This window comes from Mixophyes fleayi, chromosome 2 (assembly GCF_038048845.1).
Source record: "Mixophyes fleayi isolate aMixFle1 chromosome 2, aMixFle1.hap1, whole genome shotgun sequence".
NCBI classification, from domain to species: domain Eukaryota; kingdom Metazoa; phylum Chordata; class Amphibia; order Anura; family Limnodynastidae; genus Mixophyes; species Mixophyes fleayi.
Genome location: NC_134403.1, coordinates 326469225 through 326482796, shown reverse-complemented (window position 1 = coordinate 326482796; position 13572 = coordinate 326469225). Strand labels below are relative to the sequence as shown.

Below are 13572 nucleotides of genomic sequence, written 5' to 3'. Positions count from 1 at the left end.
AGTATTCACATTTAATAAATAAACCTATTATTTTAATATTGGGGCTGGAGGAAGGCCTAATTGTTAATCGTGGGTGCTATTGATTTAACGCTGGTGCTGGCTGTAATTTTCTAAAAGTACCCATTTTTTTTCCAAATAGGACCCCAGACATTCCAGGTTCCTGCCAAGCTGCAGCTAAGGAAACCTGCAGCCACAGTTGGTGAAAGTGAGAAGAACAGGTAGGAGAGAGCAGAAGAGTGTGAGAAATGTTGTGATTCTAGTGGGACAATCCCAATTTTTGGTGACACAGCAATGCAAGTTTTTTTTCTGTAAGAGGGTTTCCTGGGCATGCCAAGTGCTTCATCGCCATGCCCCAAATTGTACGACCACACCCACATGTGCGTGTGGTCGTACAATTGTGCGTGTGGCTGTACAAATTTTTTGTGGCGCCAAATTTTTTTCTGGTCGTACAAATTTTTTTTTCTCTTTTTTTTACATTTTTTTTTTAGCCGCACCAAAATGAGTTAGCACCCCAAATCTTTGGTGCCGCTCGGTAATTGACCTTTAGGACCTTTTGAAGGTCGATACTATTATTTCTGCAGTTAAGGGGGTCATGCAAGTAGGTGCCGGCAATGCAGTGGCGCATGCAGGGGGGGTTTCTGAGTCTCCAGAAACCCCCCACTGCGCTAACTAAGTGGCCGCTATAGCTGCACTGTCCTATACAGCAGCCGCGGCGCTGTCAAAGAAGCATCCACGGCGGTGCTGTAGTGTATACAGCACCGTCGCGGATGCTTCTTAGACAGCGCCGCGGCTGCTGTATAGGACAGCGCTGAAGAAACGGAGCTGCTGCGGGGGTGTTTTTTTTTTTGGGTCGGGGGGGAAACCCTCCCCCCCAACAATCCTCCGTTCGCCCCGGCAATGTAGAAGCCTTGGTAAAAAAACATTATTAAATCTACCACAAAGACTACTACAAGAGTAACAATTCAGTAAGTTATCATAATTCAATAGTTGTTTATAGCTATTTCTAAAATCTCAAATCAATCCACCAAATGTACAACAGTGCTTAAACTTGTCTTAAATTGTAAAATGAAATTTTTAAAAATATAAAATTAGGTACATTTTAGAAATACCTACATTTTTTCATCCAGATCTTTTGCTTGATTCGTCCATGTTTTGCAAGCTGACACGTCACACTGCTTACATTCCTGCATGAGGATAGTACAAAAGTAAAGACAAGCAAACCCGTTAGAGCAGTTTTATATGCATATTGCCAAATATTAGGGTCTGAACAGGAAATCATATAATTATTCATTTAATAAATTACTTCCCATTTGCACCTCTAATGGGTTTTTCATTTTAATATATGTTTTGTGTAATTTTTCAACGGTATTACATAAAAGGAGTACACATTTTTGCTTAGAATGGTGTCCTATTACAACTGGGGGTAATTAAAATATCAGCACAAGCTAGACACTAAACCAGTGGTTCCCAAACTTTTGCAGTTCGCGGCACCGAGTCTCCATCATTTTTTCAAGGCAGCCCTCCAAAATAATTACCGAGCAGTCCTGTTTTATAAGCAGTTGGGTCAAAAAAACGTAATAAGTATTTAGGTCAGAACAGAAATACTTATTTAGTTGTATGCAAAAATAATACACATAAATCCAAGGGAAAAGAATATTTTTATATTATTCTTTCAGTTATATTTCTGTGAAAGAATAATTTACAGCTAACTCACTATGTGCCCCCTCTGCATCTCCACACACTCTGTGCCCCCTCTGCATCTCCACACACTCTGTGCCCCCTCTGCATCTCCACACACTCTGTGCCCCCTCTGCATCTCCACACACTCTGTGCCCCCTCTGCATCTCCACACACTCTGTGCCCCCTCTGCATCTCCACATACTCTGTGCCCCCTCTGCATCTCCACACACTCTGTGCCCCCTCTGCATCTCCGCACACTCTGTGCCCCCTCTGCTTCTCCACACACTCTGTGCCCCCTCTGCTTCTCCACACACTCTGTGCCCCCTCTGCATCTCCACACACTTTGTGCCCCCTCTGCATCTCCACACACTCTGTGCCCCCTCTGCGTCTCCACACACTCTGTGCCCCCTCTGCGTCTCCACACACTCTGTGCCCCCTCTTGATCTCTCCTCACTCAGGCTAAGCCCTCCCTGCCTTAAATACTAAGTGTGACCAATCAGAGCCTAGCTCTGAAATTGCCCCCAGCCAATGCCTAATAGGTAATGAATTAATAATCAGCCCACAGGCTGGTAAATATACTGCGCACGCGCCCAGCTGCCCCACAGTGCCGGGACACGGCGCTGGAGTGATTAGCATCTGACCGTTGCTAATTCAATGGTTGGGCTGGCCCCGGAAATGACGTCCCAGTTGTCATAGCAACGGCCGGGACGGAGGTGGGAGAGTTCCGGCGGCTGGGCACTGCCGTGGCTCGTAACACCCAGTAGCATTTTTTTTTTATGGGTGGATGGTGTGGAATCACGTTTGGGCTTTCAGTTCCACTGTAATAATGTAGCTCCGTTTGGGTTTTCAGTTTGAAAACAGGGTCCTTTATATTTGACTCTTGGGGGTAAATGTATGAACATGCGGGTTCTTCAACACCCGCGTGTTCAGCGTGTTCGGCGATTAAATTTCAAGCGGCGCTGCATTGTAAAGGGAAGTTTCCCTTTACAATGCAGTGCCGCTTGAAATTTAATCGCCGAACACGCTGAACACACGGGGGTTTAAGAACCCCCATGTTCATACATTTACCCCCTGGTCTCCAGAGTGGATAGACACTTATTGTTATGGCAGAAGTTACTGATCTGCTTTCCAGTGCCGATACAGACTGTTCATGTGCTCCTCACTCTTCTTCAAGGAGACACAAGGTGATTGGTCAGTGAGAGACTCAATTACCGCAGAACTCTGTATCTGTTCAGTGCACTGTTGAGCATGGAAATAGAATTATGGAGGTATTGTGTAGAACAGTTAGAGTTATGCTCTAATATCTCAACTGTATTTATACATATAAATCCTAGGCTTAGGTCATGCAGAAAGTACATTTTCATTCTTCTGTCTCCTGATCTCCTGTTGCAAGTAGCTCATGATCTACTGTTGCAAAGAGAGCAAACAAAAAGCCTGGCTGAGAATCAATAAGTTGTTTGAGTTTCTAAGAGGGCACTGGATAAACAGAGAAAACAAAAATAAGAATGTGTATATTAATCATTCATGTAAATGCAATGTGAACCAACCAGCCACTACAAGGTCTAAGAGAACATTGCATTCACCTAGAATCTATGTCCACCGCAATCACAGCAAAACCTAGAGGGAGAAAATACAGCTGAATGTAAAATACAATATATATACTGTATATACACACACATACCCCATCACACACACACTCACACACATACCAGTGGCGGATCCAGGGGGGGGCGATCGGGGCCCACAGTATGTGCAGGTCCGTCCAGCTGTGACAGGCAGGGACAGTGTGCTGCCCGGCTGCTCTGACGGTGTTTAAAACACAATCAGAGCAGCCGGGCATCACACTGTCCCTGCCTGTCACGGCTGGACGGACCTGCACATAGTGTGCAGCCGTCGGCAGCCTAAGATGTTAGAAATGGGCGGGGCCTAAATCCCCCCCCCCTAAATCGCCCCGGGTACAGCATTTTTATAGATCCGCCCCTGACACACGCACACACGCACACACACACACTTCAATGGAATGATTGCTTCCTCTTATCCTGTGCATAATTAAGTGATATGTGTTATGTCTGCATAAATCATCTCTTGCTATTTGTTATTTTAGTTACTTTTCTGCTGGCAAATTGTTTCACAAGATCCCTTATGTATACTTTTGTATACAGTGGTTGAAAGAAATGGGCTGGCAATGGATCACTGCTCTCATTAGTGGTCAGTGGGGGCTTGCTCATCCAGATGTGCCACATGCAGCTTCTGCCAGTGTGGCCCGCAATAGAAATGCTATGAGCTGAGCTTCCAGATTCCTCATAGCAGGCAGATATCGAGGACATTGCTGCAATCACTTTAATTTGCACAAGAAACTATGGCACCTTTATCTCTGTGGGAATCTGAGAGCGGCCTCTTAGAGCTGCCTTCCTGCAGTCCAAAGTCACCAGACCCTCCAGGTGAGGTCAGCACACACATACACACTGATCGGTCCAACACAGCATCTGAGTGAGTGAACCCGAAGGGATCCTGCTGGGAGCAGAGAGGCAGTAGACATGTGAATAGTCACCCTCTCCCTTCACCCTTAGAGGAGGGGTGAGCAGGGCTGAGAGAACATTAGCAAGTAAGCGGCAACGTCCAAACAAAAGAGTTTATCTTTTGCAATATAGAGGTAGTCTGGCGCCCAACTTACTGTGAAATCTATTCCACTGCACTACCATGCAAGAACACCTTTGTCCACATTGACCAGACATTGCTGTAGAACCTGCATTTGCTGGGGATCCTCTGATCACATAAGCCCACACCCAAGAGCTAGTCAAGGCAGAGAAAAGAGCAGATGATAAAGTTAATTACCCACCTATGCAGCCACAGGACCAAACACAGTGACATAGGATTACAAGTATATATACACTCAGTGGCCACTTTATTATGTGCACCTGCTTATTAATGTAAGTATCTAGTCAATCAATCATGTGGAAGCAACTCAATGCATAAAAGCATGCAGACATGGGAAAGTTGTTGTTCAGACCAAACACCAGAATAGCTGTCACAATTTTAGCAGATTCTAGCAGATTCAGCATATTCTCTTTCTGCAACCTGAATTAGTGCTGGCAGTAACAGAGGTGCGTAGTCTAATGAACCCCTGTTTTTTGACAGACACCGCTGCAAGAAGCTTTGGACTTCGCTGCTGGTGAGTTCACAGGTCACAGCCCTCTGTGCCAGGGGCTGTCTGGCCAGCCTGGGGGGCATCTGACCCCTGGGCTGGTCCAATAGTGGGCTACCTTGGGCTGGGCTATCTGAGCCACCTGAATATTTTTCCCTTTACAATGTCCCTAATAGGCTGTTGCTTTGAAGCTTGACCCCAGGTAAAAATTTGTCAGCCCTCCCCTCCTCTGCGCTGCCTCCAGGCATGAGGAGCTGGTATCAAACAGCAAGAAGATACTGGTGAACATAGCCAGGACTGGTACACAAACGGACTGCAGATTGCCAAACCAGAAAACAGAAGTAGTGTCGGAATAAGCCGGATCAGCAACAATCATGATTGTCAACAGTACCAAACAACAGGCAGAAGAAAGGTCAAGAATGGTCCGGGTCAAAATTCGCAAAAATCAGCAACGAGATATACAGGAATGCTGGAGTAAAGGTTTGGAACCTAATTCTCTGGCACAGCAGGTCTGTGCACAGACCATGTTAATATAGCTAAGCTGATATATTGGGCGGGCCTCAGGTCAGCAGTCACATGACAACTAGTTCAAAGCACTTAAAGGGCCATGCGCCTCCCATTGTACCGAGTAGGATTGTGGCAAAGGCTTCTGTTGAGAGCAGAGGGAGTGTACTGAACTCTGATGTGTGACAATAGTGAAGAAATGTGATCTAAATGATTTTGACCACGGAATAATTGTTGGCGCCAAAAACTGTTGATCTCCTGGGATTTTCACCCACAGCAATCTCTAGAGTTTACAGAGAATGGTGAGCAATAAACATCCAGTGAGCAACAATTCTGTGGGTGAAAACGCCTTGTTAATGACAGAGATCAGAGGAGTATGACCAGCCTGGAACAAGCTGACAAAATGGAGATAGTAGCCCAATTAACCATGCTTTACAGTACGCAGAAGGGCATCTCTGAATACACAGCACGTTGAACCTTGAAGTGGATGGGCAACAACTGCAGAAGATCACTAGGTTCACTGCTATGAGCTAAGAACAGGAAACTGATACTACAGTGGACAACTGAAGATTGGAAAAACGCTGTCTGGTCTGATGAATCTCAATTACTTCTGCAACATGCAGATGTTTGGGCCAAAACTTACCGAAAACAATATGAATCCATCGGTCCATCCTACCTTGCGTAAGCTGGTAGTGATACAATGGTGTAGGGAATGTTTGCTTGATACACATTAGCCGCCTTAATACCAATTCAGCATTGTTTAAATGCCACAGCCTACCTGAATATTGTTGATGACCAAGTCCATCCCTATATAGCCACAGTCTAACTACCTGTCAATGGCTACCTCCAGCCGGATAATACTCCATGCCAAAAGCATAGGTCATTTCAACATAACAATCAGTTCAGTGCACCACCAATGGCCTCCACAGTCACCAGTTCTCAATCCAAAAGAGCGCCTTCGGGATGTTGTGCAATGGGAGATTATTGAATCTTTGTCACAAAGAGTGCAGGCTGTTTTAGGAAAAGTACAATTATTACTGAATCAATGAGGGCAAAAAGGGGTCCTAACGAGCATTAGATTGATGTACTGCAATAAATTGTCTAATATATACATATATTTTATATATATATATATATATATATATATATACATATATAATAAATATATATATATATATATATATATATATATATATATATATATATTGGCACAGGCACACTTCTGGTGCTACATACATGAACAACTAATTGCTGAATAAACAGTGCATTTATTGTTCACTTCACAAATAAACAGCACATTTATCATCAGGATGGCACCAGGCAACCTAACACTGACTAGCCACAGTCCTTCGGTCTAGACACTGCCCACTATCTTGCATCTGATGAACCGATGACACTCCTACTTGGTCTTTAGAAAGGAGTTCTCTGCAGGTGTTCTGTTTAATTACTCTTCACTGCAGACACACCCTTTCAGCTTGCTGTTATTTGTGGGAAAAGATGCTTCTAAACCACTTCAAAATATGTACAATAAATCTCACTCTATATTACTACTACATTTTATATATATATATATATATATATATATATATATATATATATATATATATATATATATATATATATCCATAATTAAGAATCCTTTCTTCACCACCCTAAACAACACCTCTCACTCTGTGACAATTGTCTTTTTTAGCCTCTGCAAATCTGTGCTTATACGTGGATTTCCTTCAAAAAACATTCATTATAATCTCCTGACATATGATTCTTTCTGTGACTGCTGTCGGCAGAGTTCTCAGAACAAAGTAATGCACACAGCATAAGAGCGCAAGGTTCACCTATCTAATAATATTTTGACCTGTGAAGAGGTCCAAATTGACTGGAAATCACTGGAAATTAGTATTATTGAGGTTAATAATAATGTAGGAACAAAATAACCAAATTATGTGATTTTAGCATATTTTAGCAATTTTTCCAAAAAATACAGATTCAAAACCAAAACCAAAACACGTGAGGGCGGTTTTGCCAAAACCAAAAACATGAAGTTAATACAGATCCAAAACCAAGACCAAAATACGGGGGTCGGTGAACATCTCTATTTAAAACATGATTTGATGGGTAAAATATTATATTAAACATCATTTTGTCTGCAATATTGCAATTGGACTACAACAATTTTAATTATCAAGGCCACAAATGACATTATATAAAAGCAGCAATCTGTTTGCAAACATCTCTCTTGTTTAAAGCTTTTGCCATAAACCTACATTTATTTATGGTATGGACAGTGGTTACTGTTAGTGACTTCTATTAATATATATACCTTTTTTTGGAAAAATAACCTTTCGCATGCACTTTCCATCATGTTCCCTATAACTTTTTTTACATTTACAAAAAGAAAGTTTTAGAAGGAATCATCTGTAACAGAGCTCTATACATTGGTTCCTTTGTATATGGGATCAAATATTTGCAATTTCTGAAATTCTGATTGAAAAGATGGTAGTGCAAGGGCAAAGGTCATTCTTAGATTGTAGAAGCAGTGAATATTCTGATGATTAGACATCTAAGGAATTGTCAGTCTCTGGTAACATGAAAGCTTGAAATACAGGGAGGATTCTACTGCTCTTTCCCACACATCATCATCATCATCATCATTTATTTATATAGCGCCACTAATTCCGCAGCGCTGTACAGAGAACTCATTCACATCAGTCCCTGCCCCATTGGAGCTTACAGTCTAAATTCCCTAATATATACACACACTCACACAAAGACAGACAGAGAGGGAGACAGACAGAGACTAGGGTCAATTTTTGATTGCAGCCAATTAACCTACCAGTATGTTTTTGGAGTGTGGGAGGAAACCGGAGCACCCGGAGGAAACCCACGCAAACACAGGGAGAACATACAAACTCCACACACTTTTGACCAGTCATATCATGAATCTGAACATTATGATAACAAACTTTAAATAGCATTGGAAAACCTAGTACATTTTAAAGAAATGTTAAATTCCCAATTCTGTTAGTAAACTATGTGTTACCATTACTATATTATGAGGCAGATTCAATCCTTTAAAACAACTACGGTAATAGATGCTCATTATTACCGTTAGTATGGTAATTTCAGTGAGCAACATCCACGTTAAAATTACTGTACTAACGGTAATGATGCATACCCCGGGTTGTTCTAGAGAACTGCACAGGGAATTGAATCTGCCCCTATGTTTCTCAAAAATGTTTGTTTGACACATTAAACAATACTCTTTAATAGTAATCTACATTCAGTGTTATCTATGTCACATCTGAGAGTTAGAGTGATTTTCAGTACAGATGGGAGATTTGATTCCACCAATTCTGAAATATTGTAATATTTCTGAGATTCGCCATTGGCAAAATTATTTTGCAAATGAATGATATCCACTTGAGAATCGGGCAATGCAGCCCCCCTTCTACAAAGAATGCAGTCCAACTTTTACAAAGCAGTGGTGACCAGGGATAATCTAATTGTAGAACACTTACTGTGCTGAACTTACGCTCATCCACCCCACTCCATATTAAAGGGGCAGCAAGTTACAGGTGGATGAAGAAACGTGGGCTGAACACCCTTGCATTTGTATCCTTAAATTGTCACCAAACCTGGAAGAAATATTTTGGTATGATGTGCAGCAGGAGGGTGAACTCTCTTAGCTTCCTTTGAATATTAGAACCACATTAGTTTACTTATAAAAACACTAAGAATGTTTTCACTGTGCACTGAGATATATTTTTGTGAATATTAATCCAACATTTTGTCATTGATTAAGCAGGCTTTTTTAACCTCCTCTTACTGCTTGCATATAACAATTAAGAATAGAAATTTTATAGCACAAAGTCACTACTTTGACAGCCATCACCAGTAAAGAAATTCTGATTTTCTATAACTGATGTGAGTCAGTGTACAGCTCTTATATATCACTATGTGATGTATGAATGGGTGCATTCTAAAGTCTGGTCATTTATTGGTATTAGCTCTTAAAAGCAGAGAGAAACTAAGCACATCATTTGTTTATAACCTTAATGGGTACTAACTCATTAGCTTTTATGCAGACCTGTGATAAGGTTAATAGAGAGGAAATTAGCATTGTAATAAGCAGTAAATATAAAACTATGTTTATATATATATATATATATATATATATATATGTTCTCACCTGTAATATATGTACCTGGCATGCAGGGCAAAACACTGATGCTTCATTAGATCTGCCTAAACACAGTCTGAATGTTTAAAATGAGAAACTATGTTTGCTGAGAGGCAAAATCCCTGACATTAATGTGACCTCAAAATGACTGAATTCTTTAGTAAAAGGTGATACTGTGAGTTAAAAGCACTCAAAGAAAAAAAACAATTTGTGCCGCACACGCAGAGATAAAAGTGATATTAGCAGTCATTGTCACTTTTGGCAGATGAGAAATATGATGTCAACTTGATTGAAATGTTTATTTTGCCTTCATACTGAGAAAGTGCAGAGTAATTGAGTCTCTGTCAACAAAAAAAAACATGTTTTGAAATGTAAATAATTGGATTCCTCTTGCAGTTGGTTGTATAAATGTGTGTGTATATATATATATATATATATATATATATATATACATATATATATATATATATATACATATATATATATATATATATATATATATATATATATACACAAGTTAACCCGTGCATGATACATGCATTCTAGTCAAATCAAGCTACTTAAGGTGTTAAAAAGGTTCTTGTCATGCATTTGGGCCATAGGCCAGGCCTCCTCAGGGGAAGAGCGTTACTTCCCGACGCAAGCGCCCTTTTTTAACGTGGTTTTGTCCACATGTCACCACCTCATCATTTTTCTCCATCACCTCATCCTTCATCTTCATTGCCACATCCTTCATCAAGCTATTTAAGGTGTTAAAAACTCCCCACTGTCACCCCCGGCAACCTCCAACCACTCCCAACTGTCACTTCTCATTTCAAAAAAAATATAGGTCAGTGTATAACTCTGCCCAGCAGGTGGCGCTGCTGCTTGTTTTTGTTTTTTTCACACACGCCACTAGGCATTTATATAGTAGATATATATACAAGTTAACCCGTGCATGATACTCATGCATTCTAGTCAAATCAAGCTACTTAAGGTGTTAAAAAGGTTCTTGTCATGCATTTGGGCCTAGCCCATGCCTCCTCAAGGGAAAAGCGTTACTTCCCGACGCAAGCGCCCTTTTTTAACGTGGTTTTGTCCACATGTCACCACCTCATCATTTTTCTCCATCACCTCATCCTTCATCTTCATCCCCACATTCTTCATCAAGCTACTTAAGGTGTTAAAAACTCCCCACTGTCACCCCCGGCAACCACCAACCACTCCCAACTGTCACTTCTCCTTCAAGAAATATATAGGTCAGTGTATAACTCTGCCCAGCAGGTGGTGCTGCAGCTTGTTTTGTGTTTTTTTTCACACACGCCACTAGGCATTTATATAGTAGATATATACATATGTGTTTGTGTGTGTGTGTGTGTGTGTGTGAATTTAAGAAAATAGCACTTGTGGAGCTATAGTGCATTCAAAGAAATAGAAACATGGATCGGACACTGCATGAAGGAATATACTTAGTGTGTATTAAGTGAACATCTTACCATAAAACTAAATAATGTAATAACAATAGTCAGGCATTTGGGGGTCTGCATTGTATAGCTACCAGAGATCTGGGAGTATTGAATCATATAGTAGTAATTAAATGCAGAATGTTTTGTATGTTAGTTTCTAGACTTCTCCCTGTATTGTATATATACGGGTACCTAAAATACTCTATGTAGTTTTGCTATGGGGCCGGGCGATGCACTGTTCCAAACCTGACTCTCTATATTGTATTAGGGTCACTAAAATGCTCACTTTATTTTAGATGGTTCATTATAATGCTCATTTTATTCTATCAGGCTCATAGAATGTTCTCTACTGTATAGTGTTCACTAGAATGCTCACTGTATTGTGTATCAGTACTAGAATGATCACTGTATTGTATATCAGTACTAGAATGCTCACTGTATTGTGTATCAGTACTAGAATGCTCATTGTATTGTGTATCAGTACTAGAATTCTCTCTGTATACTGGTCGCTACAAAACATCATATGGACCTGTTTTGTATATGATTAAAACTCTTTAAAATATATATTTTTAATATATATTACTGGCTGTGTAAAACCAGGCCCACTCTAGATGAACAATGTTCACACGTTTTTGACCACACTAATTTTTATTTTCTCTGCATGAATCATGCTCATGGCAACAATAAGCAGAAAGTGTGACATACCTTCATATTAGCACTGATTGTACATTGGAATTGCAGGGGAATAAGTATATATGGGCACTGCAGAGCACAATATGTATGTGGGCACAATGTTTTCATGGGCACTTCTGGGCACAAAATAAGGGTGGCGCTGGTTAGTATAGTATGTGTCACTACTGGGTACAGTGTACATGTGGATATTGCTGGGTACAATGAGAAGGAGAACACTGCTAGAAAGTGAGACTGTGGGCACAATGAGTGTGTGGTCATTTCTGAAAGCAATATGAGTAGTCACTGCTGTTACAATGTTATTGGCACTGCTGGGCACAAGATGGGTGCAGGTACTGCATGGTGCAAGCTGAAAGGGATATGCACAATGCACACACTATGTACAATACTCAAGGGTGGGTGCTCACAGTAAATCCATCTGGTGGCCAAAGTTATCCCAGCCCAATATTAGAGCAGAGATGTGAGGCTGCTAATGCGTGAAAGTTCATATATATATATATATATATATATATATATATATATATATATATATATATATATATATATGTGTATATATATATACATATATATATATATATATATATATATATATGGTTTAGAACAGAAAGATACTCAGTATTATAACATCACCCTTGTACAGAAAACTTTGTTCCATAGAGAAATTTGATTTGAGGAGGAATTTATTTGTCCCCAACTGAAAGAAATGTCAACAGGGATTTTGTTTTGCTATTCTTGGATTAGCTTTGGACGATTGGATGCACTGGTGTCTTTATAAAATACATAAATAACTAACTGAAAGTGTATGTTACTTTCTGGCCACTGAAACTTGTGACATCCTGTAGGATGTCACAGGTTCCAGGTTTACTCTTGTCATTAAGGCCACTCCTTTTAGACACATTTGCACATTCATAAACTAGTAAAAAAGTATAAATAAAGAAATTATATTAAAAAAAATGCAGATGCACGAAACAATAAAAAGTCCCCTTTATTTGAAAATGTATCTGTGTTGTGCATAGAATGGCTGTTAATACTCTTCGATTCTTCATCTTTCTTCTGTCTCAGGAAGCCAGCTGTGCCTACTCCATCATTCTCATGGCCGTGTACTGGTGTACAGAGGTCATCCCCCTCGCTGTCACTGCTCTGCTGCCAGTTCTGTTGTTCCCAATGTTTGGAATTCTGGAATCAAAACAGGTAATAGCTCAAGATCTGTCTTATTCTCTCTTTGTCACCTTAGCAGTAAGTGATGTTACCACAATGACCCTGATGTGAGGTGATCTTCACATCTGTGTATGTTTTGCCTTTAATGGATCTTGTTTACAACATGCATCTGATGGACACCACAAAACACTTTGGTTTTATACTAATGTCTCAATAGTCCGTCCAGAGCACATCCTAAACCAGAGCCGTAACGTATAATTCTAGCGCCCGGGGCGAGAAAGACAAATGCCGCCCCCCTAGCCCTCAATTTTAACCAAATTAACCGAAAATATTCCTAAATTGCGCCCCCCTTCAGCGTTGCGCCCTGGGCGGTCACCCCTGTTGCACAGCCCTAGTTACAGCCCTGTCCTAAACTACTGCCCAGCTTAGCCTTGTTTATGAATTAAATAAATGATGATAGTTAGGGAACATCAGGACAATTTTTACTACATGTCACTTTAGTAAATGCAAATATTTTTACATTACTCAGAGTGCACCTAGAAATTAGCTTTTCGGCTATACTTTTAGTGGGAATTATTGTATTTAGTGGCACTCCCTGTAATAAAACAGTTCCCATGTCCAAGAGACACAGATCAGGAAGACTATGAGAGGGGAGTACACCTCCAATAGTGAAAAGTAACCCCTGGCTTGATAGTGTTTAAAAAAACAGCGTCACCACCTCCCGGAGATTCACAGCCATAACCCCAAATTACTGGGGCACCATAGCAAAA

At 40.5% G+C, this 13572-nt stretch overlaps 1 protein-coding gene across 3 annotated transcripts in view; it reads left to right on the top strand.

Moving 5' to 3' along the window:
• The window catches only part of SLC13A5 (solute carrier family 13 member 5), a 96832-nt gene that overhangs the window by 26797 nt on the left and 56463 nt on the right, over positions 1 to 13572 (top strand). For all 3 annotated transcript variants that reach the window (XM_075196788.1, XM_075196787.1, XM_075196789.1), the window contains one exon: positions 12707 to 12835. In XM_075196788.1, coding sequence (XP_075052889.1) covers positions 12707 to 12835 — 129 coding nt within the window. The remainder of the gene's footprint in view (positions 1 to 12706; positions 12836 to 13572) is intronic.